General features: G+C 46.6%; 1 protein-coding gene across 1 annotated transcript in view; it reads left to right on the top strand.

The window, feature by feature from the left end:
- The window catches only part of unc5db (unc-5 netrin receptor Db), a 45,865-nt gene that overhangs the window by 11,331 nt on the left and 12,575 nt on the right, over positions 1-21,959 (top strand). The window contains exons 3-11 of the mRNA XM_076271349.1: positions 1,080-1,223; positions 2,177-2,280; positions 6,950-7,130; positions 7,893-8,060; positions 11,153-11,317; positions 12,058-12,090; positions 13,727-13,912; positions 18,792-19,157; positions 20,638-20,722. Coding sequence (XP_076127464.1) covers positions 1,080-1,223; positions 2,177-2,280; positions 6,950-7,130; positions 7,893-8,060; positions 11,153-11,317; positions 12,058-12,090; positions 13,727-13,912; positions 18,792-19,157; positions 20,638-20,722 — 1,432 coding nt within the window. The remainder of the gene's footprint in view (positions 1-1,079; positions 1,224-2,176; positions 2,281-6,949; positions 7,131-7,892; positions 8,061-11,152; positions 11,318-12,057; positions 12,091-13,726; positions 13,913-18,791; positions 19,158-20,637; positions 20,723-21,959) is intronic.

Below are 21,959 nucleotides of genomic sequence, written 5' to 3'. Positions count from 1 at the left end.
GCTAAATGACTCCTTGGGCATACAGCCGGTTTGACACATTTTTCACATGTATGGTAACCAGTCTTAATTGAGTTTTCATTGTAAATACCCCCTTGAATTGTCTTGTCTCTGCCTCTTACAGTGTTCTGAACTGTATTCTGAACTAAACACTGTGTGTGTGTGTGTGTGTGTGTGTGTGTGTGTGTGAGTGTGTGTGTGTGTGTGAGTGTGTGTGTGTGTGTGTGTGTGTGTGTGTGTGTGTGTGTGTGTGTGTTTGTGTGTGTGTGTGTGTGTGTTTGTTTGTGTAGTCCTTCATGTGCATATGTTCCCTCCAACCGAGTAATATGGACACGGTTTCATGTGCCGCTATTTTCTCTCCATATTTTCTTATAAGCAATAACATTAATCCATGACCAGGCTCCCGCTGCGCTTGAGATAGGCCTAATTTTTCTTTATTTACTCCCAAGTCCTAAATGCCTTTTTTATGCCTCCCAGTTTGTACCTCAGTGGCATGTCGGATTACTGCGCGCTGCCCGTGAACGTCGCAAAGACCTCTCGAGTGGAAAGTGATGAAAGCGTCTCTATTTAGTTTTTCATTATTGTTCCAAGTCTCCTGCATCATCTCTTTAATCCAGAGAGCATGGGGCCTATGGGCCACTGAGGGACCAATCCCCCCCCACCCACTCTTCCACCAACCCAAAAAAGGGAGGGTGAAAATGCCTGTGACGGGCACTAAGCCGATGACTGAGATTAACATGGCAAGCAGTAACCAATTTAAAACTCCGATAAGTTTCACACTGACTTTCTAAGAAGCTTTTAGGGCCGAGAGTCACCCCTCCTTTTTCAGCCGTTTTCCAAAATAAACTCTGGTGGAATGTTTGACTGGAATGTGTTTGTGTAGAGTTAGAGTAACATGATGTTCAGTACATGTATATATATATATATATATATATATACATGTACTGAATATATATATATATATATATATATATATATGCAAGTTTGTCCTATCTCGACACAGCATCTCTCTGCTGTACGTCACCGTGTGAGTGCTTGGCATGGGCATGCTGGTTATTCGTATGTGTCACTGTTTGTTCCAGGCCAGAGGGTGCGCGAGGTGGTGATAAATGTGACGCGACAGCAGGTGGAGGACTTCCACGGCCCTGAGGACTACTGGTGTCTCTGTGTGGCCTGGAGCCACCTGGGCACCTCCAAGAGCCGCAAAGCCACCGTCCGCATCGCCTGTAAGCTCTAATTCCTCCTTGTTTTATCTTTTGTACTGTTGCCAACTTTTAGTACAGATTTTAATTTGTTTCCAGTCTTGAAATGAATTAATAATTTGACATTATTTATAGATCTGTCTTTTTCAGGGCATTCATTTGAAATGATTTCCAATGATATGAGAAGATACTCCTAGTCTCCCCAACATGTCCAAGGGAGTTACATAATGCAGAAAATACCCATCGCCAAAGGGCACCAGTCAGTTCCACAGAGTAGAGGTCAGAGATAACTGACCGCCAAATGTCTCGACTAGCCAATCGGCTTCGAGCGCACAGCAGACCCATGTAATAAGACCCTGTTTGTGTGTGTGGACCAGCACGCACCAGTGCCCAGTGTCCAGCGGCATGGCTCAGGCCCAGGCCGGCTGCGGAGTCTATCAGTCAGCTGCACACAGTGCCCACAGAGGGTGGGGAGTCCCTCTCTCTCCTTCACAAGTGCCTATCTGTCACCACGACTCTGAGTCAGTCTCATGTGCAGCGCCCGTGAACCACATATCTGTGGGGAAAGTCAACTAATGAATATATTGAAGCTGATGTGTACCCGTCAAGCACTGACACGTGTAAGCCAAGCAGATGGTGCCCAGCGCCTCAGCTCCCCAACACACGCACACACACAAACACACACGCGCACACAAACACACACACACACACACACACACACACACACACACACACACACACACACACACACACACACACACCACCCCCTGTTCCTGTGTTCCCTCTCTCTCTCCCCACTCACAAGGTTGTTCAGTCAAAGACAAGGGCAACGAGAATGGCGAATGGCAAGAGCGATGGTCAGATAGAAACCAAGCTGGACATTGCGCTCATCCGCCCACCTGCCTCCCTAGCTTAGCTTAGCTTAGCTTAGCCTAGCGGACCGCCTGACAGGCCCCTGTTCTTATCTCCCCAAACAGACCTGCGGAAGAACTTTGAGCAGGACCCTCAGGGGAAGGAGGTGCCAATCAAGGGCATGATTGTGCTTCACTGCCGGCCCCCAGAGGGAGTGCCCATGGCTGAGGTAAGATCTCAACGTGCACACTCTCTCTCTCTCTCTCGCTCTCTGTCTCTCTCTGTGCAGCAGAATCGCCCACAGCAACAAAAAAAAAAAAAATCCTGCCCACAATGAGAGGCCAGTCAATCTGTTTCCACCTACACACACACACACACACAGACACACATACTAACACACATGCACATGCGGCATGCAGGGAATGATACTGATGCATGCTGTAGAGCTGCTGTTATTGAGACAGCAAAGCTGAGGGAACAACACACACGGGGCGCTTTGCCAAAGTCGTCACGTGGACTACTCTCATCTTATTACTCATCGGACCCCTATACAGTACAGTTGGACGCACATTCTTCTTTTTTTTTTTTTTTTGACTAGTGGGTTTTCAGGGCCATTTGGCTGTGGGCAGCCCGTCGGTTATAAATGATTCAGAATTGAAATGGAAGAGCGGTGTCAGGCCGGTCTCCTTGAATGCTCACTGGGCATGAAGGAAAGTGAAGATTCCAGAGGAAAAGGCTCAAGACAAGAATCTCGCCTCAAGTTCTTTGTCAACATAAATGAGCCCAGCCAAAAGAGATGGGATTGAATAATGCAGGGTCTGCGGTGGCGGTGGATCGCTACCGCCAATGCCGCCACCGCCGCTGCCGTCATGTGTGTACCAAGGCGCTCGGAGCTCACCTACTGCATGAAATATTGCGATGCCACCTGTAAGTGTGGCGATGTGAAGGTTGGAGGCATCATTTCCCACTGACAGCTGGATGGATGCGCGGGCGCCCATCTAATGCGGAGTGAGCCGGTGGCTTTGACGCCCTCAGACATCCTCCAGCCAATAAAATCTGACATACTTTATGTGAATAGGGCTTTTATGGAAAGTTGAGACTTACTTTAGAATTGATGAAGTGAATATTCTATCAATTTGAATCTGTAGGAAGAAGATGTAATATCTGGCGTGGCGCAATAAATAGCAGTGCTTTAGCGCAGCGTAATAAATAGCTTCGCCTTAATTTCTCACTGCCTCAGTATTGCAATTATTGAATTACACCACTGATGTGCACTAGCAGTACTGCAATTACAACTGCATATATTACACCCTCTTGATAGGAGAGACACTTAAATTGCCGGTTATGCTACGCAGAGCCAGTGTTGATGTTAAATCAAAACCCACCTAATTTTCTTTCAAAGGTAAACATCATATAGGGGAAATGTATGCAATGATTTAGCATTTTAATGAAAAAAGGTGAAAAAAGGTGATTACATTTTTGGCAATATCATCTCTTTTTGTTATTGTTTCTCCTCTACTGATATGATAGAGCAATGCAAAATGTGTCTGCCTTGAATTTGCGCCGAATTTCATTGGCAAGCACCTATCTCTATGCTTGCACATAAATATTCACAGCGTATCTTACTGTAACCGCCGCGATTTCATTTCCACATTGCCAGGTGGCCTTAAGAAGTGTGGCATAATCTGCTTTAGCCCTGTTTATTTCCCATATCCTTGCCTGTGGTGTATTTCTCCTGCAACCCCCCCCCCCCCCCCCCCCCCTTCGACTGCCCCCATCCCCTCTGCCGCAGGTCAGAGTGAGCTTCCAAGAGAGCGAATGATGAGCTTCATTATCAAGCCAAGCAATTACAGTCTCCCCATCAGCTCGGGCCAGCAAAGAAGAAGCTCTCCCTCTCTCTCTCTCTCTCTCACTCGCTCACACGCTCGCTATTTATTTCTCAAAGATAAGACAGATCGGGTCGGAATAGTAATACGCTGCCACACTTTGCTCAGGGGAGGAGACAGGGGGCATTAGGCCAGCGACAGGAAGGCGGGTGGGGAACACAAGCCGCTTTGTGTCATGCTATCTGTTTGTATTAACCTCCTGAGTGGATAACACCGCAGTGGTGGAGCCAGTCGGCGGCGCGGACCTCCCTCGGATTACAAAGGAGAACGGGGTGAACATGGATGCTGTGATGTCTGTGTGTGTGTGTGTGTGTGTGTGTGTGTGTGTATGTGAGGGTGTGTGAGATTGAATGTGTATGGTGTCTGTCTGTGTGTGTGTGTGTGTGTGTGTGTGTGTGTGTGTGTGTGTATGTGAGGGTGTGTGAGATTGAATGTGTATGGTGTGTGTGTGTGTGTGTGGTGTGTGTGTGTGTGTGTGTGTGTGTGTGTGTGTGTGTGTGTGTGTGTGTGTGTGTGCGTGCGTATGTGCGTGTGTGTGTACATGGTCAGTGAGCGTTTAGGAACCTCCTGGTGGATGGCTATCTTCTTTGTCAGGGGGTCAGGACATGGAGCAGAACAGGGTGGGGAGAAGGTGGGAGGCGGGTGGAGGTTGGCAAAAGTGTCTCAGCAGCATTTCCCGGTCCCCTGAAGGCTGTCTGTGAGCGCTGGTTAATTCCAGTCATTGCCCTGATAAGATAAGCAGCTCTCCAGCTTGTTGCTCACCACACTTGAGCAAATGTGTGGTCACTCCAAGAACACTTAATTGGACGTAGAGCTGAAGGCCTTATTAACAGCTAACAAATGACACCATTGAGGTGTATGGAAGCGTGTATGATGTGGCAGCAGTACGTGACTGAAGGTGTTTTAACATCTTTTGATTCCATTTCGCAAGTTTTTCTTTCTCTCTCTGTCCCTATTTCTCTCTCTCTCTCAGAGTGTACTTCGGTGCAAAGGCAAAACTTTCTTGGAGGGGGTTTAAAAACATCCTTCTCTTTGCGCTCCAGAGGACTTTTTCGATTACATATTTATACCTGGGAGTAGAGGAGTGGGGGGGGAGTGCATCTCAAGCTCACACCTCCTCCACCCACACCCACATCCATCCCCCCTTCCATCCATCCATCCATCCATCCATCCCTCCACCAACCCATCCCTCCATCTCATGAGGGTCTCGTTGCGATGCGGGGCGGAGGTCTGCTCGGCTCTCTGTGTGACTGATCCGTGGCGCTGCCAGTTGGCAGCTGACGCAGCTCTGTTCAGGGAGGAAGCCTTTATGACATACATTGTTGCCGTAATGAAATCACAGGATCCTCATGTGGGCCCGGGCGCCCTCCGCCGAGCCTGACACTGATGGCCGCGCTCTAATTGAAACAAATGTGCCAATTAGGCAATTCATTCCTCACATCCGCTGCCACGCACTTACCGCCCTAATTTATATTTGTCCTCAGTCTTTCTTTTTTTCTCTCCTCACCCTTCACTCTTCTCTTCCTCTCTTTCTTCCTTCCTTCCTCCCTCCTTGTGTGTTTTCCTTTTTTTCCTTTTTTTTCACCCCCACCCCTTTTTTGCTCGTTGAATCTTTGTATCATTACGCCATGGCAGCGAGAGAGAGAGAGAAAGAGAAAGAGAGAGAAAGAAAGAGAGGGGAGACGTGACAGTGGCGGAATGCAGAGCAGTTCTGCGCGGAGGCCCCGATTGTAAGCGCCCGTTAATTGGCTTCTTTTTAACTATCAAATTTCCCTAATGAAATCACAGCCATGCACAAAGAAAGGGAAACACTCGTGCTCCGACTACTCAGCCCCACTGGGTCATGTGGCGCCTCAGATTGTTGTTGCTCTGAGATTTTGTTGTGTGTTGTGGGGGGTCGGTGTGCGGTTGGTGGGGTTTTTTTTTTCTAACAAACTTTTTGCTTTGAAACTTGTGTGAAACAGTATGATAGAGGTCTGACAGTGGGGGAGAGTTCTGATGGCTTCCTGCTGGATGCTGGGATTATCTTCCGCTGTATTACAGTAAGGGGAAACAGCCCTGTGATCCATGCCTTGTCAATGCAGTGGTCACAGTGAACTCTCACACAAGCTAGCAGTGGTAAACAAATGCCCTTTTTTTGAAGATGGGTGTCGAACAAAGGCAGATGATGCACCCCCTGCAAAGTGTGAGTGTGTGTCTCACTCTGCCTGTCTGTCTGTCTGTCTGTCTGTGTGTGTGCGTGTGCATGTGTGTATGTGTGTGTATTTGTCTGTGTGTCTGTCTGTGTGTGTGTGTGTGTGTGTGTGTGTGTGTGTGTGTGTGTGTGTGTGTGTGTGTCTCTGTGTGTGTGTGCGTGCGTGCATGTGTGTGTGTGTGTTTGTCTGTCTGTGTGTGCGTGTGTATCTGTTATGAAAGCAAGGGGAGATCGATGGGCATGAGACGCGGCGGTCTCTCAAAGAGATACGATGCAGAACAGTGAGGCAATTGAGATTAAAGAGCACATGATTAAAATTGGCTTGTCATGGGGAAAAAAGAGTAAATGCAGATGAATGCAGGCATTTTTCATTTTGTGTGATCATTGCAAAAGGGTTGCGGGATGGCGAAGAAAAATCCATACACTGTCTCAATTATGTGTCCACAGACGTGGGTGTGCATATAGACAGAGGGAGAGGAAGGGAGGGATGGGGGGGGGGAGGGGAACATAGGAAAGAAGAGAGAGAAAGGGATGAAAAAAAAATAAGAAAATTAATTCCACCCTCCCCAAATTCCTCGGCCAAGTTCATAACGCCTTTGCCCATAACAGGGATTGCAGGATGGCAATTTGCAAAGCCAGTGATGCAGCTCTTTGTATGGTGGCCGGGGCAGCTAAGCGTCACTAAGTTTGCGATTCATAATTAGTTTCCCACCCTCTGTCTCAATGGCTGGTAATTGGTAACAACCCACGCTAATGTCTGCATTTGTGACCTGTGCTAAGCCATTTGCCCCCCCCCCCCCTTCTGTTGCCGTTGACAGGTGGAGTGGCTGAAAAATGAGGAGCTGGTGAGCTCCATCGCCGACGACAACATCGACACGCGCGCCGACCACAACCTCATCATCAACGAGGCCCGCCTTTCTGACTCGGCTAACTATACGTGCCTGGCCAGCAACATCGTGGCCAAGAGACGCAGTGCCACGGCAACCGTGGTGGTTTTTGGTAAGACTTGTTCCTCGTTATTTCCTTTTAATTTCCACCTTCACTCTCCTTCTTTTGTTTTGTAAGTGCCATTTTTGTTTTAATCTTCTTCCGAGTCACAGAGTGCGGGAGATAAAGTTCTTCACGCAACGTCTGTGATGCCAAGCGTTCTTTCGGGTGTTGTGATATTTTCCCATTCCTCTCGTGAAGAGCTTTTCGTCTTCATGTTGCATTATGGTGACTCAATTAGAGTCACTCATTAAAAGTCAGCCTGTGTTTTATGGAAAGGAATAAGCCTCTGTGTCTTAATCTCATTTAAAGCAGCGTTTGCCATTAATAATTCATCGCTGGGAAGCCTTCAAGCAATAAACCTCACAATACAAGTTTTTATTACATTCAGATGCATGTTGCACCCGTTTCCAACATGGCACTCTCTGCACTGATGTAAAAAAAAAATGAAATGAAGAAGAAAAAAACACTCCCAAGACCACTTAATGGAATAAGATTCAATTGGAGTTCTTAAAGATGATGCGAATAGTCCAAATAAGTGGGCGTTCTGTACACCTACGAAGCAGAGCAGAGATCAGGTAAAGTCTGTATAGTCAAGTTCTATTGTTCAGTTACAGCTATTTTCCAAGATGACCTTTGAATATGGAACAAAACATCACAGCATAAGAGCACGGCAACTGAATAGAAAATAGCTCAATTCCTCTCTCTCTCTCTCTCTCTCTCTCTCTCTCTCTTTCTTCTCTTCTCTTTCTCTGTCTTTCCTCTTCCCTGCAGTAAATGGCGGCTGGTCTTTGTGGACTGAGTGGTCGCCCTGCAATGTAAATTGTGGCAGAGGCATTCAGAAACGCACTCGCACCTGCACCAATCCTGCCCCCCTGAATGGAGGTGCATTTTGCGAGGGCATGTCTGTACAAAAGATCACCTGCAACGCACTCTGCCCTGGTAAGACCAACCACCCTCAAGGCTTGAATATATCAGAGCATATGGATGCCTGTCTAACATTTTCAGTTTGTGATGTCAACATCCTTGTGTATGTGATAGAATTAGAACTGTTCATCTATGGGTAATTTCAGTTAATGCATGTGCCATGATAATTGTATATTACATTTGTCACATGTTTGAACACATCATGTTCAATTTTAAGGTTCAAATTCAAAATCAAATTCAAAGTTTGCTTGTCACAGACACTATCATACATAGTACAACATGCACTGAAATGTTTAGTGCAATGCTCCATACCTAGAACAGATAATTAACAAAAATAATAGATACTGAAAAGAACAACAAGAACAGTCCGTGTAACGCTTTGCAGTGCTATGTTCTATTTGCAGAATTCACATGAAAAAATATAAAAATAGGCTTAAAAATCCGTTATCCATTCTTTAGGACGGCACAGTAAATGGGTTATTGTTGCATATTTTGATTTTCAATTAAGCACAGTTAGGGTTTTCTGTTCAGAAGTTAAAAATTGAAATGATGCGTCAATTTTCTAATTTTCCTTTTTTGAGCTTTTGGTTGGACTGAACCACGAGCACCTGGGGGAGAACACCATCTAGCTGGGCCAGGCTAGATGGTGGAAGAGAGCGCCGCCTAAGTTGTGCGTGATTTTGACTCATTACTTTAGTGATTAATAACTAAAACTTCGCCGATTTTTGGGAGATGGCACGTTAAACATAACTTTCAGCCTATGTTGAACATATCTACAGTATATTTGAATACCATGGCCATGCCATACCATAGCAAATAATTCCCCAAAGCAGAATTCTTTGCCATCGACGTCAGTCTAGGCTATAGAGGCTACCCCAAGCACTGTTTGACATGGGACATTTTTGCTATTTAACACTTTACGCTAGACTATGTTTCATTAGGCTAAACGAAGACACAACAGTGAGTATATGCCTAATTTATCAGTTTATCTATTTATTAATTTCAACAGCAAATAGCCTACATTGCTATAGGCTACGGCTCAAGTCCATTGGATCATGTAGGTCTCCAAAGCCTCCCAGAACATGAACATTCTACACACGTACTCATAGGTATCAGGATGCAGCAATGTCTCCCTCTGCATCTGAAGTTCTGATCTCGAACTGACATTATCAATTGCTTGGCACCTTGATGCAAGCTGAACTGTGTTTGATAGGCCTCCATCTCTACATCCGCTGATAAAATGTGATCACCAACACCGCGCGCCAATATGTATCAGGGCAACCCCCTACGCTTGTGGTTCACCCCAACAAAAACGGTAAAAAGGGCAAAAATCCAATATTAACTGAATTTTACTTTTGTTTCCAATCCAGTTTCTGTCTTTTTCTTTATCTTGACTAATGACACATTTAGAAAATAGCAGCAATTATCTATTTGCTGACCAGTTAAAAAAAATTGAGAATTGGATTATTGAACACATTTTTTATTTGGATCAGATGGATGGAGCAAATAGAACAAAGCACTGCAAAGCGTTACACGGACCAAGAACCCCCAAATATCTCAGTTTAATACAAAGAATAGGTTGTTGTTGACAAATGTTAAAATCGAGTACAAAATAAATATTTTCTTTGGCCAAAACACCACTACAAACTCTGGAGGAGGAGATAACAAAATAAAATGCTATAGGCTTCAAAAAAGTGAACCAAAATACATAACAAAAATTACAGATTTGCCAGTTGCTTTTCGGTAACAAATGTTTCTGCATTTCCCATGCATAGCCTAGAAGTCATTTATCAAGGAAGAAATGAATGCAAAGAGGAACAGAGAGCAGTCTAATTGGCTGTCTTGAAATATATATATTTTTTTAAAAACCACCATATAGTAAAGAATAAAGGTTTTTTGCAGTAATGGGTAATCCCAAGGCGGTGCTTTCTCTTACTGTCAGAATTTACAAAAAGACTCATATCAAGGCAAATTATACTGTAAAGACTCACGTTATTGCCTTTTGACTTTAACTCTGAATCATTAAAACAGACACATTAATAGCATTCCTCGTTATACGCAGGTAGCAAGCTAACCCAGCTTCACTCCCTGACAGCCATGCCCATTGTTCTTCTCTGAGTAGCTCTGACAACAGTTTGAGCTCAACTGTTTATGCTGCTGGCACTAATTAAGGAACTTTTGTGACCCCTGTCCAGCCTGCTTTTGTCTAGCCAGCTGCAGGGCGTCTTTGAAATGCTAACTGCTAACTGCATCTAGGCGCAGGGGAATCTTGAGGATTGAATCTTTTCTTATGCTCATTGATTGGACGTTCACCTTGGCTGTTCAACAGTCGAGATGACTTCCATTGACCTGTCCTTGGTGAACGACGACACACAAATGATGGGGGAGTTTTGTTATTTTGTTTAGACACTCAGAACTGCCACTTTCCCCAATGGTGTGGCTGTAATTAACTGGTTGCAAAGCCCCACTGTGACATTGCGGTCCCCCCCCCCCCCCCCACCACCACCACACACACACACACATAGACAGACAATATGCAGCTTCACCTCCAAAGTGAGTAACCTTGGACTGCATTTGAAGTGGAAAAAACATCCGGAGAGAACTACACACACACACACACACAAACACACACACACTCACACTCACACTGACAAAAATCAACCCAAAAGCACTATTACATCGAATATCCCAAACACATAATTTGCATTTAAATGAGCTGCGCATGAACCTTTAATTTATCAAACAATAAGCAAGAAATTGTGTCTTCCAGGGCTTACATATAGTAGATGTGATGTTTTCCTGGCAAACATCGACAGGAAATAGGCCAAGAAATTACCCCACACCATGTGGGACAGACAGATTTACTAAATGAAGCATGATGAGTTTCTTCCCATGATAAAACCGTATACATGACATTAACTCGTCTATTGCATCACACAGTGTCACCCTCGGGTCTTAATCGTGTTCTCCGAAAGTATTTTTTTCAGTTGGGGACTTCAGTGGGGACCGATGGGAACGGTATTGGTTGTGGATACTGTAAGTGTTGTCAGAGGGCTGGTGTTGTCTGCGAATAATTCTTCAGCGCTCGAGTTTGTCTGCCCCCACAGTGGACGGCGGCTGGGACGAGTGGGTCGAGTGGAGCACATGCAGCGCCCAGTGCGAGCGTCAGCGCGCGAGGGAGTGCACGGCGCCAGCTCCCCGCCACCGCGGCAAGATGTGCGAGGGCGAGAGCGAGGCCACGGAGAACTGCACGGGAGGCTTGTGCACCGAGAGTGAGTGAAGTGGATTTGATGTCATATCCTGCATTGTGTTTCTCCGGCTGCAGTCCGAGTTTTCCCCCTCCTCTTCTTCTCTGTGTCTGCCATTTTCTCCATCACCACCAGCATCCTCATCCTCATCATTATCATCGTTAATGCTGCCATTATCATTCTCATCACCTCGGCCACCGCCAGAGTCACCCTCGTCATTTTCATCATCATCATCCTAGATGTCAATTGACCTGTTTTGAACACCCAGTGGCACAGACTCTAATGCTTGCCTCACTGGGGTAAATAGAAGCAACAATTGGTGGTTGACACAAAAACATATTGAAAAGCACTAAAACAGGTTTATTTTTGCTTTATCATTGAACTTTTTTTTTTTTTTTTTGTTATTTGTATACACAAGCCTTGTGCATTGTCACCTTTTCCCCTCCCTTGGTTCTGGAGAGAATCTCTTTCAGATGTCTCCTTCAATCCCCCAGACACATCTGTCCGTGTGGACTTTTGTAACGGTGCCATGCATCGTTATGCATGGCTTGTGTTGGCAAAAACAGCAGCTGGGCATCTCCATACTGTGTGATCTGGATAGAAAAACACCATGGTTAATTGACACAGGGATGGACTTTAATCACATCTCTCTCTCTCTCTCTCTCTCTTTCTCTCCCTCTCTCACTCTCTCTCTCTCACTCACTCACATTCTCTCTCACTCTCTCTTTCCTTCTTTCTGTCTCATTCTGTCTCTGTTTCTGCAGATCGAAAGCTGCTGCATGATGTAAAACCTCAAAGTGAGTGTGTTTCTTGACGCATTCTGTTCCATGGTGCAATATTAATGTTACCATATCCATCCCTCAGAAGATTGCTTCTCGTTCCGCTGTGTGATGGCCTGTCTTTACTATATTATATGCAGGAAAAATACAGAGAGAGAACGAGCGATTGAGAGAGAGAGAGAGAGAGAGAGAGAGAGAGAGACCCGTCTCAAACAGATCCAAACTCATTTTTTCCTCCGGAGTGAATCAGAGCTCTTCTTAATTTGTCATTAAAATATCTGTCAGTTCGGGATCAGACTCCATTTAATTTTCCCTTCCATGCGATGTGCAGGTACCAATATTTCCCCCAGAAATGACTTCCGATTTTTTCCGGCTTCGCTGAAACTGCCAGTCATGCCAGATTGTCTCTCCACAGATTAAGTGGGGTGACTGATTAGATGTGGCAACTGAACATGTGCTGCATTTTGTTGAATTAATGGGATGTAATTATTGCATATTAGCCCATTTAAGTAGTTGCGGTGTGTGTCCTGCCACCCTTCCACATCCTACTCCACACCCAATGTATTTCCGGGATCTCTCAGATGTGGTAGTGTGACACTCTCAAATGACAGTCAGGTGCAGACCCTAACACTGTGCTCAATTGCTGGGATTTTATTAGACTGACACGTTCTGCTGATGTGTCTCGTCGCAGCGAGCGGCATGTGGTTCTCTGCTGCTCCTGCTGATTACGTTTTAAAGTGCTCCAAATCGAATCTAAGCCCTTAACTTGGTGGTCACACCATTGCGGACACCGGGCCACTCCATGAATTTGCCGTGCCAACGTTTTCCAACCCGGCCACACGCAAACCCCCGGCGGCGAGGCTACTTTTGGTTTGAGGTGGGTTGTTGGGGATGGAGCGGCTGTTATGTGTTTGCCAAAACCCCCAGCACTTTGGGGAAGCGGGTTGTGGCGGTGACCCCGGCGCCGTTTGAATTTGCTCTGGAAAATGCCCTTTGGTGTCCTCTGCGAGCTGGCAGGGCAGCCCCACGGCTGCGCCCGCTCATCATAGAGGTGAACGGGGTAACGGATCGGGATGCCAGATGAACAGATGTTCCTTGGCGTGCCATTCGCTGGCGCGCTGTGACGCCGGTGATTAAAGTTGTGAGAGTTTTGGACCCCGCTCCTCCCAGATGGGTCCCCACCGCCAAGCGTATCTTAATACACAGCCAGAGATGTACATTAGCCGCATCTGTTTTATTTATCCGCATTTTCGGAGAATTTTGCTCTCAGTTTGACGCCTGTGGTGGGCTGGGAGCATCATTATTAATGATCATTTAAGATGGAGCGCTATTATGGTTTGTAGGAAGATTGAAAACAAAAACAGATGAGAGTTTATTGCCACACTTTATCAGTCGATGGCTGTTTTTTTTATCTCACTTGCCCTATTTAGACAATTCCCTCCCATTAACTAACCGTTGCCTAGAACAGAGAGCATAATTGGTCAGACTTGCCCGCCAACCATCCTGCAGTGTTTCCATAGCCTATCACATGACCATTCCCTCATTTCCCTGCACTGGGACTACGACGTGTGAATTGGGTGTCACTCGGATACAGTTTTTTGTCATAGCATTCAACTCAGAGCCATCTTGCTTTCTCTCTCTCTCTCTGTCACAGGCATGGACGGTACTAATGATGTGGCCCTATACTCGGGACTGGCAGCTGGGGTCATCGCGGTTGCTGTCCTTGTTGTGGCTGTCACGCTCTACAGGAAGAACCAGAGCGAGTATGGGGTTGATGTCATCGATTCGTCTGCACTCACCGGAGGCTTTCAATCCTTCAACTTTAAGACCACCAGACAAGGTGAGTGGCCGGGGCTCTGTTGTGGAGGCCCACAGGCACACAAGGCCGAGACGAAGAGCTGTCTCACAAACAGCCCTTATTTTATCTCTGACAAACTATTTGATTTCACTCACCGACAAAACACACTCCGACTTACAGTATGTGTCATTTACGGACTCGTAACTCACCGAGGAAGCCCATCGGAGCTCGGCCACCCTATAGCTTGATCAATTTTTTGTTTTGAACGAGTGGGCCATCCGATATTGCTGCAGTAATCAATATTCAGTCTAAGCGTTTAATTCAATGGCTTTGTTTACTGTACACGGCTGTCTGATGACCACTGCTTTTGTCTGGTAGCACTGCTGAACGTACCCTACGACTATTTAAATATTGAAGGCACATGTACACATGTACACATGTACATGTACACGTTTGGTTCTTCTGGCTCCGTTGGTGTTGTGCACAGCAGTGGCTTGTCCAAAAAAGGTGTCTAGGGTCTTGTGTCCCAGACAGACTAGCTACAAGCTATCCATATTACTAACACTGACACTTCTGGGTCAGCACAAGTGATGGCCAGCATGGCACAGGGCGATCCATTCTGCCTTGGCCAACGACAGCATAGAGAAAGGCTTTTCGCTGGAGCCTCACTGTGCCACCCCCCCACCCCCCCCACCCCCTGTCCCGACCCCCCCCCCCCATTTATGGCTCCCAAGGCCTGGGGAGTCACTCATGCCTCCCACTCAGAGTGGTGGCGGGTGGGAGGGGGCATTTGAGGGGACTTAGCCAGGTCCTTTCCAGTCAGGTCATCAATTCTCACATAAATAGGCCAGCTTTTCAGGGCTGCCTGCTAGTTCCTCCCTTGCCTGCAATTATTCCATCCTGTACCATTCTGTCCCTTCCCATTATAATCTCTTCTCTGCTTCCACCTTACCTCATTGTCGCTTTTCTTTTTTTTTGTTCTTATCGTGAAAAGGTTTATAACTGAAGAGTAGGAGCACAAAGAGAGAGATTTGTTGTTAGGAGAAGATTTGTTGTTATTGTGAGTCATTTCGAGGTATGGTAAAGGAACCAGAAGAGCGCAGCCCCTCGGTGACTCAGACATCATCGTTGAATATGAGGACTGCTGCAGCACTGCCATGCAACACGAAAAAAAATAAAAAATAAAAACAGCACTGCACAACAACAAAACAACAACGAACAGGTCATATCAAACAATACTGGTTGCCCCTGAAGGCACGACTGTTAGCACAATTACGCCTCCCCAAGGTGGAGAGGCTGATGAGTCAGCGGATCTGCAGCAAGCGCCCTCCGCACCACCTATCTCACCCCACCACCCCACCCCACCCCACCCCACCCCACAACCGCCACTCCTGGCTGCTGCTTCTCCGTGCTGTTCCATGATTGGCCGGAGGTGGCTTCCAGGGCCTGCGCTGCCCGCTGGGTGACATCTGTGCGGCGCCGGGGGTTTGACTCGGGGGGCCCGATCTCAAAGTCGCCACGTCTACTCGGGGAGGTCAGGCTGGCAGGAAGGAAGTGGCGCTGGGCCTCCGCGTATCACCCGTTAGCGCCGGAGGGGTTAGACTGCGCTGCGGGGGGGGAGATCAGTGTCGCGGCATCTCAGAGAAACAGACGCGGCACGGGAGGAGGCTCCTGCTTGCGGATGACATTTCGGAGCCTCGCTTGTGCAGCGGAGATCTTCCCTCCCCCTCTCCAAGGATCAGATGAAGGTTATGATAAGACGCCGGAACGGCGGATCGGGTTTCTTGCCGCCTGGCAAGAGATGCGCCCAGACCCAATGCGAGGAGAGAAGAGACCCTCCTTGTTCGTGACAAAAATGTGTTTTGCTCAAACAGGAGCTATTTAAATACATCTTGTATTATAAATAATTGTTCCACGAAGAAGGCATCGAATGTTTGACAGCCAAACACAACATAGCTTACACAAAGTCAGTTCAACTAAACTTGTTGTCACATCAAAGAGACTGTGCAAACGCAAACAAGAGATGTTTAATACATCACAGTGTTCATACATTTCTAATCTCAATATTACCGTGTTTGGGGATGCATCTCTATTCAGAGTCATGCTTCTTTGTCTTGTGGTTTGTCTGTGTGTGTCTGTGTGTGTGTGCGTGTGTGTGTCTGTGCATATGATTGGTGTTTTGACCACAGGGCATCTGTGGGAGGATAAAAGAGAGACACTGACAAAACAGAATTTTGAACAGGGGGGAGAATCATGCGTGCAGCACCTTCGCCTGTGTTGTCTTTCTACGTCCACTTAAACTTTCCGTCTGTGAAATCACTTAGGAGCCTTTCTAAAAAGACGTGAATTCAAAGAAATTATGCAACTTGGATGATAGTCAGGATCAATCTGTTTTTGAGAAGATTTATGAAAGAAGATCTGTCTTGGTTGGTGTGAAAGAGCTTCAGTACACACACTGCACACACACACACACACACACACACACACACACACTGCACACACAAAAATATGATGCAACTCTGTCTAAGTGTTTTTCTATGCTTTAATGTTTACATGAATATAAAATGCATAGCTGAACTTTGATGCTCCACTAAATTGCCCATTATTTGTTATACGTAATGTTTTGTTCAGTATTTATTATGCCTGGCTCTGTTTAACTTTTTTGCTTATTTTATTAAAATTTTAAATCATTTAATATATTACTTCTTCAGCTGTAATAAGCTGGGAAGGGAGGAATTACAACAGCGTGTGTGCATATGCATAATTTAGGCAAATGGGCCCGGCACAAACCAAACTATCATCTTAAGTAATGGCATCTCATATTTATCCCCTAATTTATATGAACTTCTCACCTGTTTCAAGCGATCACCAGCTTTACCCGCAAACGTGTGGATTTTCCGGTGTTCCCACTAATAGAAGATCAGTAGCCGCTTCACTCCATGTAATTAATTTGAAAACCCTTAAATGCTTCAGCAAGCCCTCGCTGCAGCAGAAAATGGTATAAGCCAAGATCACTAAAGAGGTTTTAGACCTCTGCCCTGTCTCTCTGCATTAGTACTTCTGCTTGTGAAATCTGAGCCTCAGAGTGATTTTTAATCAGAAGCTTAATTCCAAAGCTTTCCCTCAAGGTATCTGTGAAGGTCCATTTTATTAACTTTGTTCGTACCACTTCTGCATTACCTCTTTTTTTTCTTTTCCTGCGCTCCAACATTTCAAAGATATCCTCTTCTCCAACGGTGATCAGATTTTCTCCCTACGAAGGAGCGGAGGAGAGGGGGGGAAAAACATCACAGAGCTTATTGGGTGTCAGTGCGAGTGCTGGTGAAGTCAGTGAAAATGTAATTGCAGAGCACTGAGTGAATGTCCACTTCTAGTCCAGGAGTACAAGCACTTCACAAGCACAAGAAGCACTTCCTTTCCACAGTAAGTTTAGCTGGCAGCCAATAGACAGCAAATTATTGCAAATGTCGGCATTTTGCCTCGTATTTCAGTAAAGCATGGGAGCATAGGCATAAACATAATCTCATAATCTCTAAATGGTGTTGGTAGAAGTAATTGCATTCATCAAAGAACACCCGGAACTCTCAGAGTGAGGGGAAAAAAACCAAGCGAGAATAAACAATAAGATCCTTAGCATTTGCTGCTGATCAACCTGTGAGGTAATTAACGATATACCCCCCTACCGACCCCCCTCCCCACCCCACCCCCAACTCCACCCCCAACTCCACCCCCCACCCTCAGTAAAAATAAAACAACATTAGCCTTCCACCTTCCACCCCATGCTGGGCGACAGCTGGGCAGCAAAGACTCGGCGACTCCAGCCTTGGCATGAAGGCGGCATGGACGTGGAGGCTCGGGTGTCTGGAGGCGGCAGGCTAGCAGCCACTGCATGGATCTCTCTCTCTCTCTCTCTCTCTCTCTCTCTCTCTCTCTCCATCCCTCCCTCTCCCCACTTGGCAGCTCGGGGTGCCTGATGGCCAGAGCAGAGGATCCCCTCAGCCCTTGGCTCCGCTCACGTCCGCTCTGGGGGCCTGGAGGCGAGGGGATGGGAGAGAGAGAGAGAGAGAGAGAGAGAGAGAGAGAGAGAGAGAGAGAGAGAGAGAGAGAAGTGGAGGGGAAGGAAGGGATGGGGGGTGGGGTTGGAAACTGAAGGACTCTGGGCCCTCGTTTACAGGAAGGTCACCCAAACTGCTTCAGCTCAAGTGTTCCCACACACATGGCGAAAGAGAGTCAGGAAGAGTGTGTCAGTGTGTATGTGTGTGTCTGTGTGTGTTTGATTGATTAGAAAGGAGGTGTTTTGTGAGTGTGTATGTGTGTGTGTTTGAGTGTGCATTTGATAGATTAGGGAAAGAGTGAAGGAGTCTGTGTGTGTCTAGGAGTGTGTGTGTGTGTGTGTGTGTGTGTAGGAGAGAGTAACAATTGCTGTGGGTGTCCAAAGAGTGATTTTCCTCGGGTGCTACTGTGCTTGTGTCTGCTTTCAATCAGGCATAAGGGCACTGGGAGGAAAATCACTTGTTTCTGATGTTAGAAGTGTTGAAATCACGCTACTCGCCTTGACTAATTAAATGACTCTGAACATCATAGGAGAAATTTCAAGAAATGGGAGATTTTCTTTTGTTTTAAATCACACATTTCCTTCACATACCTTTATTCTCAGCGTACATTTTCTTCATAGTTTTTTATACCAACAGTTATAAAGCAGCTGCCAGTGGGGGTTTTTTTTCTCTTCAGTTTATGTCCTACACCTGATCCATGAAGCTATTATTTTCTGTGCCGTTATTTTTATAGCGCACTAAATCAAAAGTATTTTGCCCCCATTCGAACTTCTGCACTTTCCCCCACCCCACCCCTCCCTGAGAGCCAGTGGAAATAGTCTAATTAGTGGATGTTTACACTGTCGCCTGTCTTTTTATCTCCATAGGCAACCCTCTCCTACTGAATTCCTCAATGCAGCCCGATATAACAGTGGGGCAGACGTACAGCAGCCCGATCTGCTTTCAAGACTCCATAGACAAAGAGCTCTTTGACCCCCTGCCCGACATCAAGGTCAAAGTTCAGAGCTCCTTTATGGTTTCACTAGGTGTGGCTGACCGGGCAGAGTACCACGTCAAAGCCCACCCCGAGACCTTTCCCCGCGGCATGGACAGAGACTGCCACACCATGGACGGCCGGAAGAAGAACCTGACGCTGCTCTCGCGCCCCGGCGCGCTCACGGCCGGCAAGGCACAGCCGAGAACCACAGGTGTCTTCGGGCATCTGGGCGGCCGTCTGGTTGTGCCGAACACCGGTGAGTTTGGATTTTTTTTTTTTCATAGCAACACAATTTGAGAGATTAAATGTTAACAGCATGGTGAGGAACAGTATGAAGTAGAGCTGATTTGGCAGCAAGAGAGAGAGAGAGAGAGAGAGAGAGAGAGAGAGAGAGAGAGAGAGAGAAGGATAGATAAAGGGAGGCGGGGGGGGGAGATGTGCAGTGGTATCTCACTCTACAGCCACAGTAGTTAGTCACGCTTGGCTGCACTGCTGGTGTTAATGAGAAAACATTCATCTGCAGCGCCTTGGCATCATGTGGCCCAGTGTTAAGTCATGAAAACAGAGCTGCCTCTCACACAAGATGGTCTTCAGAATCACTTGGCACTGCATGCATCCCAAGTTTTCTATGTGTGTGTGCGTGTGCGTGTGTGTGTGCGTGTGTGTGTGTGTGTGTGTGTGTGTGTGTGTGTGTGTGTGTGTGTGTGTGTGTGTGTGTGTCTGTGTGTGTGTGTGTGTATGTGGCTGTAAGACTGTACCCCTCTCTGTTGACTGCTTAGCTCGTGTTGGTCAAAACTTTGTCAGAGCTGTTAGTCCGCTGTCCGCCATGCCCATCCAGGGCCCTTGTGTGTGAAGGACACTAAGAGGCACTCAAAGGACGCTGGAAAAATCCGCCTCCTCCAGGCTGGTGGAGGTGGAGGGTGGAGGAGCTCGGTGGTCAAGTGGAGCATTTTGAAACATGAATGTTCAAGGCTGCTAGTTGTTCACACACACAAATGCTGCCTCTTCTGTCAAGCACATAAAAGCAGAGGTCAGGGTCTCTTCCGCTCTCTCTTTCCTTCTCTCATAATCAACCATCTTTTTCTCTCCTTCTCTCTCTCTCTATCTCTCTCTCTCTATTTCACTCTTCCACTCACACACACACACACACACACACACACACACACACACACACACACACACACACACACACACACACACACACACACACACACACATACACACACACACACACACCACACTTACCTACACATTCATACATTGGCATACTGAGCTAACCACATGCATGAAAATATTTTGAAAGGGCTCCATAATAGTGTTGCATTAGGGCAATAATGAGCCCATAGGTGACTGTTAGCTCTTGATATTCTAAGTGGTGCTTCACTCTCAATGGCAGAATGGTATGTGTTTATTAAATAAACTTCAATGGGTCGACTGACAAATTGACTGAAACACTTGCGTGAATGTAGAACGGCGAGCGTTTACCACCGAATTCCTCTGACGCACATTTTCAAGGTCAAAGTGTTAACTTTTTGTCTGTGTCTTTTGATTAACTTGTTCATCACGTTGCAGTGTAGCAGACTTCAAAAGGCCTGTGTTTGTGTGTGTGTGTGTGTGTGTGTGTGTGTGTGTGTGCGTGTGTGTGTGCTTGTGTGTGTGTGTGTGTGTGTGTGTGCGTGTGTGTGTGCGTGCGTGCGTGTGCGTGTGTGTGTGTGCGTGTGTGTGCTGTTTTGCAGGGGTGAGCTTGCTGGTATCCCATGGGGCCATTGCTGAGGACACCTCTTGGGAAATGTATATGGTGATAAATCAGAGGGAATCCAGGTAGGCTGAGTCTGCATCTGTGTGATAATGCAGCCGTCCGTTGATGTCCCCCTCCCAGCCATTTCACTAATCTCAAGATACCACTGTCATATTTAATTATTACACCCTGCATGATCTTTCTAGGTGTTGTCATCACATATCCCCGATAAACCCACCCATCTTCACACTTTAACCACTGCCATCTTACTTGTTTACTGTACTTACAGAATCCCTGACTTCTGGAGCCTTTTAAAACTGTTGAATGTACTTTTGCCACTTTCTGGGCGTGGGCAAGACCAGAACCGGCTCAATTTGCAGGCAGCTTATCTTAGTTGGAGCATGCAGTTTGCAGGAGCATGCTGTGCAGGTGCTGAACTGGCACTTCAGCATGTGCTGTCCTAGGTGTGCAGTATGTGCCCTCTGTGCCACTGCTGGCGAGAGATTAAGTCACTGAGCCCACACGGCGGAACTGTGGGAGATCATCATTTCCATGGATACCGTGGAGGCAAATTAGTGCACGCGGCTCTATATTTGAGTCAAGGCTTATTACCGAACGCCATTACTCAAAATGGGTGCAGTCATGGGAGTTATTACATTGTGATGGTATAGGATGCTCTATGTGGTTAAGTCCATGATTGCATATTGTTTTAAAATGCTGTTAGTGAAAGAGAGCGCATTGGCCAACATCATTCTCTTGCGGGGAGCAAGATGAATACATGGAAAGTATGCGGTACCCATACAATTATCAGTGTATTAACATGGATTGACAATCTGAAATCAGTACAATAATGCAATCTTGATAAACAGCTAAACAGCTATATAAACATTGATAAACATTATCTTGATGTTAGGCTGGAAGCTTTTTTTCAGCCAAGACTGCACTGTAACCAGAAAAAGCGAGAATGTGACCTAGTATTTTTTCCTTTTTTAGAACCTCCATTTCCCCATTTATTCTCCGACACATTCCCGTTATGAATGAATAATAGCACAGTAACAGATGAAATATGCCGACTGGGGAAATGGCGCATGGCGGGGCGGGCGCGGGTGCGTTTGCGGGCACGTGTGTTATACGTCCTTGGCTGCCCTCGAAAACACTGGATTAACACATACGACGTGCAAGTATCCATCCCACCCACCGTCGTGGAATGACTCCCGGTCTAGCAGCGACTCGGACAGATGGGGCCCAGCAAGATCCCCAGCCCATCCTGCCTCTCGGCGGGGATTCTTTAAGTGTCAGGAATCGGGGGCTGATCATTCG

The sequence above is a fragment of the Alosa pseudoharengus genome, unplaced genomic scaffold (genome assembly GCF_046254945.1).
Source record: "Alosa pseudoharengus isolate Yale_2024_CS ecotype anadromous, Long Island Sound unplaced genomic scaffold, YU_APseudo_1.1 YU_APseudo_1.1_scf_6, whole genome shotgun sequence".
NCBI classification, from domain to species: domain Eukaryota; kingdom Metazoa; phylum Chordata; class Actinopteri; order Clupeiformes; family Clupeidae; genus Alosa; species Alosa pseudoharengus.
The sequence above is the reverse complement of the archived record's forward strand: the minus strand, read 5'-3'. Positions and strand labels throughout refer to the sequence as shown.